Source organism: Saccostrea cucullata, unplaced genomic scaffold (assembly GCF_032062105.1).
Source record: "Saccostrea cucullata isolate Sc308-1 unplaced genomic scaffold, CSIRO_AGI_Scuc_v1 ctg17056, whole genome shotgun sequence".
NCBI classification, from domain to species: Eukaryota; Metazoa; Mollusca; class Bivalvia; order Ostreida; family Ostreidae; genus Saccostrea; species Saccostrea cuccullata.
This window is the reverse complement of record NW_026938284.1, coordinates 6,040-11,623: the sequence shown is the minus strand read 5'-3', so window position 1 is coordinate 11,623 and position 5,584 is coordinate 6,040. Positions and strand designations below refer to the sequence as shown.

At 31.2% G+C, this 5,584-nt stretch overlaps 1 protein-coding gene and 1 long non-coding RNA gene across 2 annotated transcripts; both read left to right on the top strand.

The window, feature by feature from the left end:
• The first annotated feature begins 2,043 nt into the window (after nt 1–2,043).
• Nucleotides 2,044–2,594, top strand: LOC134249900 (uncharacterized). The gene is made up of 3 exons (XR_009988389.1): nt 2,044–2,139; nt 2,217–2,275; nt 2,440–2,594. It is a non-coding gene; the product is annotated as an uncharacterized LOC134249900 (long non-coding RNA).
• A 172-nt stretch (nt 2,595–2,766) lies between these two features.
• LOC134249901 (uncharacterized) lies at nt 2,767–5,354 on the top strand. The gene is made up of 4 exons (XM_062732262.1): nt 2,767–2,902; nt 3,320–3,602; nt 3,717–3,766; nt 4,101–5,354. Exons 1-4 carry the CDS (start codon nt 2,794–2,796, stop codon nt 4,769–4,771), a joined length of 1,113 nt encoding a protein of 370 aa, XP_062588246.1. The 5' UTR covers nt 2,767–2,793; the 3' UTR covers nt 4,772–5,354.
• Nucleotides 5,355–5,584: the final 230 nt, after the last annotated feature.

Here is a 5,584-nt window from a genome sequence, read left to right as displayed (position 1 = left end):
CGACGTTCTAGAAAGCCTCGAAATTGCGAATATTTCTCGCCGCGAACCGGTCCTTAAAGAATTTATGTCTATTAAAAAACTTAATAGCGAAAATTAATCGTCGCCAAATAGTTTACTCCTTGTAAATCGGGAAATACTTGTAAAGTTGTCGCGAATAATAGTTGGTTTACGGTAGGTATTCGCTATTCTAAGATTTTTTTCAACACTTATAATTTTTTCCATGATTCTAATGTGTAAAATACTTTATGTATATCTTAGACAATACTTTTATTGCTATTTGTTTGCTATTAAATAAAGATATAAACGTGAACCCGATGTTGTTCTTCTGTACACTAGTTTTCCTATTTTCTTAAGTCGAATTCGCGGGGTTATAAGTGGAAACATTATCATAACAATATGCCACTAAGAAATGGTATACAAAGATTATGATATACTGGTAATCACTTGTCTCCAAGTTTGTATCGAAGAGCAGAGACAATTTTAGTAAGTATTAATTGTTACACAAATTAAATCATTCCTATCTTTTTATGATAAGTTTGACACATCATTTATAGAAGATCGAAGAGTGTTTCTTTGAGATGTAATGCTTTAACAAGATCCTTTTTTGTGCCATTTCTAAGTAAGGTACCATAACGTAAAAGGTCTGCAAAAAAAAAAGAAATAGACTTGAACTTGAATTTTTGCGAATAATATACCCACGTAAAATCAAGGAGATTTACAATTTCAAAACTTATTAGAACTAGCAAAGAAAATGGTCTTGAATTTTTAAAACAAAAATGACAACAGTGGAAACTTAATGTATTGAATACAGTAAATAAACATTAAAAATGTACATATTTTTTGCTCTAAAAGCCTTAGAACATTAATATGAAACATTTTCTTTCAATGGGAATGAAAAAAATTTGGATTATTGATGTCGATTATAGTACATTATTTTTGATTTATTTTTTATTTCAACTTAAAAGCTTCCAGAAATGATTACTTCACATACAGAATCGTAAGAAGATATTTTAGAAGGGGGGGGGGGTCATACATACATACATTTCTTTGGGCACACTTTCACCGATCAAAAAGTTCTTGGAAAGCCAAAATATGGGGGAAAAAGGTCATCAGATGTTTTCGTTGACTTGACACAAGCAAATAAAAGCTTTGTGTTCTTTATGCTGACTGATTTTTTTCATACTGATTGTCAGGCCATTATTTACACACCAAGTTGTCCACGGGGTTTTCCGTTTTCCCCCGAACATGACAAGAAGCACACGGCGGCTGTGACCGGTCGGCAGGGGAAGCTCACTCCTCCTTGGTACCTGATTCTACCTCTGATGTAATGGAGGTCCATGTTTGCTTCTCTCCTATTTTGAATTGTTTTATGGTCCTTTGAGCTCGTGATCTCCACATATTTCAATAAGGTATCAACTACCTTTCTAAATATCGGCAAAAAATGACCGCCCATCCCACTACTATGACGTACGACTATGTTAAGGCTGCTTAATTTTTTCCGAATGCATCGGGTAACAAAATATTATTACCAAAAACAGTTTAAACATGACAGGAGACATTTACAACTATCACAACTAAAGAAATGAACACAAGGCTATGATTTGTACGAAAAATGCGTCATTTTTCTACATTTGTTATTGACCAGGGAGTCAAATTTCTACGTAGAAAGATGAAGATATTCTAATCTTGTTTTAAGGTATCAATTTTCATTAGTCAGCATTGTGCAGTCATTTATTGGACTCGTTAATGTTTGTTAACATTAGTTACAATTTTTTTAAAATAACAACAAATTCCGATCAACTTTAAATATTTTTTTCAAAATAGTACCGGATGTTTATATATTTTAGAAAGGATATTAAGGGAAAATTGAAGAAATCTACAATCTATATATGGCTGTTTAAAGTATAATTCAATTTCATTTGAGTGAAAGTCATATTATAGGACAGTTTAATTAAACATTTATTTTTCCTGGTATTTTTGTTAATTGGTGTTTTTTTAGAATTAACTTCCCTGATCGAAATTTACATCTAACGCATGAATAAAAAAAATAATGGAAGTAAATTTTAAAACGAAATGGTATCTGTCAACAATAATATTGATCCAAACCGCTGGAGTGCTCAATAGTCTAGAACTTAAAAGGTACGAAAAATTAACATTGATCAATCAAATTGCTGAAGTAATGTAATGGAGAAAATAAATGTATTTCTCAATTTTAGGGGCAATTCTACATGTAAATATAACTTCTATTTCGATAACCTATCGATGGACTGTATGGGTAAGTTATCTAACATGTAGGCATTACATGTATGAGTGCAATGAACCAAGAAATAAAAATATTATGTAATACTTAACGTGAATAAAATTAAATATATTATTTCCTTTAAAATATTCCTTCATATAAAGATATATTATTTGCTTTGAAGATTTTTTTTCATGCAGAGTGTCCATGGGGAAGTTTTGGGGTGAATTGTTCACAAGAGTGTATTTTGGGTTTCTATGGCCGTCTTCGTCAGGTTGCTTGCGAATGCAAATCACAACATTGTAATCCTGTAAATGGATGCCAGATAAATGTTACTCAGAAAGGTGTATTTCTCTGTTCATAATTTGAATTTTAAATATTATTTAACTGAATATATATGAAAAATACGAAAGAGATTTAGAGTTTTTGCTATTTTATCCATGCGTTTTTATTGGTATTTTTAGTTTTGTCTATGAATAACAACTTTAAAAACTAGCTTTATAATTTCAAAAGTGTTCACAGAAGTTATAAAGTCGAGACAACAGACTGAATTAATGTCAAGACGGCTAGAGACCTCCATGGATATTTCAACACTGAACACGGCAACACAATCAGAGTCATATCTGAACAAGTCAACGCTTGAAATGGAGACTACAACATCCAGTATATTAAAACAATGTTACCTGATTATTTTATATCATAAATCTGCTATGAATCTGTTATGTAATGTAGATAAAGGTACTGAATAGATTTTTTGTTAAAAACTGGTTTCAATTATGGTGTTATGGGCACGTCTAAGATTTTACATTATCAATGCAAAGATGATGTTGAATATCAAGATTAAAGTATTTGATATCCCCTTTCACCCTCATTATCTGAAGAAATCAAAGGGAAGAAAAGGGTTGGGGATAGGTGTCGCTCCCTGCCTAGATACTTGTAGCTTACATGTTATGTGTGCCTGAAATGACCGATTTGTATGCTAAATGTCTGCATGGCTAAATAATGACTGCATTTGAGAATAATAATATTGTTGTTAATCCTATATAAAATCACATCTTACTGTATTCCCTTACATTTCAGAACTTTCATCATCATCATCATCATTTATCAGTAATATTACTACAGTTCGGGATCACGGACGTTTACCTCAATCAAAATCATCAACCAGTATACTGGAATATGCTTCATCGGAGAGGCCTAAGGAAATAACAGAATTTCCTACAACTGTAAAACCCTCAACATCATCATCAACATCACCATCATCAGATAAAACAGAACAGAACAATCACTGGATGTTGATTGCCTTAATTTTGATTGCTTTGATAGCAGCAGCATTTGTTGGTGGAGTTTTTAATGCACTCAAGTAAAAAACATTATGCCTGATTACTTATTTTGGCAAATTCAAAGACAACGTATTTTTCAATTTATATTTATTTTTATAATAATGAAAAATACTGTCAACTTATATTTTTTTCAGACCTAAATGTAGAATGCCTGTTGTTTGTAATGCAAGAAGTTCTAGTCAAGGTAAAATAGACATGCATTTACCTGTTATTATGAAAAAAGTAAGAAAGAAAATAAAAATGATTGGTTCCATAAATCTTTAAAACAATACTTTTCTGTGAATAAGACATATCAAGGATCCATTGAAATTCAAAAGGTAGTGTCTAGAAGTAATAATTTTTATGCGTATCCTTTAATGATGATAAAATAAAAGGAAGGATTAATTGTTCGGTGGATTGATAAGTTTCGAAACTAAAAATTATTACCGTGTCTGAAAATTTAAATCAAGAATCAAATTATTTAAGTCCATTTATTAAAAAAATTGATATTCAAATATTCTTCTCTTTTTTACCAATAGATCACACAAATGTCAACGATCAAAAGATGAACAAAAATATTCAACAAAGAGATACACCAAGGACTTATGATGAAGAGACCCAAGACTATGATGAAATTCAGAAATCCCAACTAAATCAGCAATTGAATCCCGTTCAGTGTACCTCTATCGAGTTCAGAAGAGAGAATGCTGAATCCGAACTTAGATCTAGTAACTCACAGAAACAAAGCATGTACAAAAGGATCTCGTTCAATTGTGACTACAACATCTTATTGTTGAAACAAAGACAGAGTGCTGCTATCTATGATCATGACTGGCGTAGCAATGGGGCTATTCTTGGTACTGATGAAGAGTTTGTTACACTTCCAGGAGGCGAAAGTTTGAATCTACCCGGTACAGCTGAAGATAATATTTTCCAAACGTTGACTCGTAACTTTGATTTTAGCCGAATCAAAGGAGAAGAAAGGCTTGATTGTTCACTTGGATTGATCCGATCTACTTCTGAATCTCAACTCTCTGAATTTAAATTTGCTCCCAATTTAAGAGAATATGGCTTTGACAATTTATCGAATGAAGAAGGGCTTTATTGTGAAAAAGAATATATCGAAGTAGCAAAGAGAATATATACAACCTCAGTTCAAATAAGTGAAATAGAAGAATTTAAACCAGAGATGGAGATTACACGGTTTTAGTTGTGTAGGACGATTAGTAGATTTTTTAAATTATGAATGTCTCAATATTTTCAAAGTCAACCAGGAAATGTTTAAGAATAAAATTTGTTAATCGCTGGAATCGAATCTTTGAACTCGTTTTCCCTTAACAGAAAGTAAACAAAACGAAAAAGGAAAAAAATAATTTACAATCTAATTTTCAGGGGAAGGGGTACTTCCCTCTTAACCATACCCTTTAAAAATCATAAAACGTTGGATATTCTTCGTATTAACTTTTGAAAATTAAATGATATGCACTTAAAGTCAAATAAATCATTGAAAATTAATGTAATTCTTAAAACATTAATTTTGATGGAGAGCATGCTCTTGCGTATCGAATTGAACGGAAGTCAGACTTGGAACATGCAGATTAAATCATTACTCGAAATAGTACAAGGAACACTCGATATTTGTTGTATTTGAACTTTGTTTCACATTGGAGAGGGCTTCAACGATTTTATTGTAAAACGTTTTAACAATAACCTGTTTGACAATATATAGACAAAATATGAAAAAGGGGATTTTTTGCATAAGTAATACATTGAAGATTAACTGAAGCCTGATTAACAACTGCAAGTATGTCATATAATTTAATCGTTAGTTAGCCTTTTTACTTTATAGTCAATTAACATTTAGATATGAAAGAAATGTTGCAAACTTTCTGGTGTCTTTTTTATCTATTATTTAAATTATATTTAAAAGTGACTGCTGGTATTTGTAATCTGTGTGATTGAAGAGAAAAACAGACATATGAGAAATATTTATATATCATTAAAGTAAGCATGATATCTAAAA

Excerpts from the sequence above, each read along its gene's own strand:
- LOC134249901 (XM_062732262.1), top strand. The coding sequence starts at position 2,794 with ATGTCAAGACGGCTAGAGACCTCCATGGATATTTCAACACTGAACACG. Across the intron at positions 3,603-3,716 it reads GGAGTTTTTAATGCACTCAA|ACCTAAATGTAGAATGCCTG; the intron begins GTAAAAAACATT and ends TATTTTTTTCAG. Across the intron at positions 3,767-4,100 it reads TGCAAGAAGTTCTAGTCAAG|ATCACACAAATGTCAACGAT; the intron begins GTAAAATAGACA and ends TTTTACCAATAG.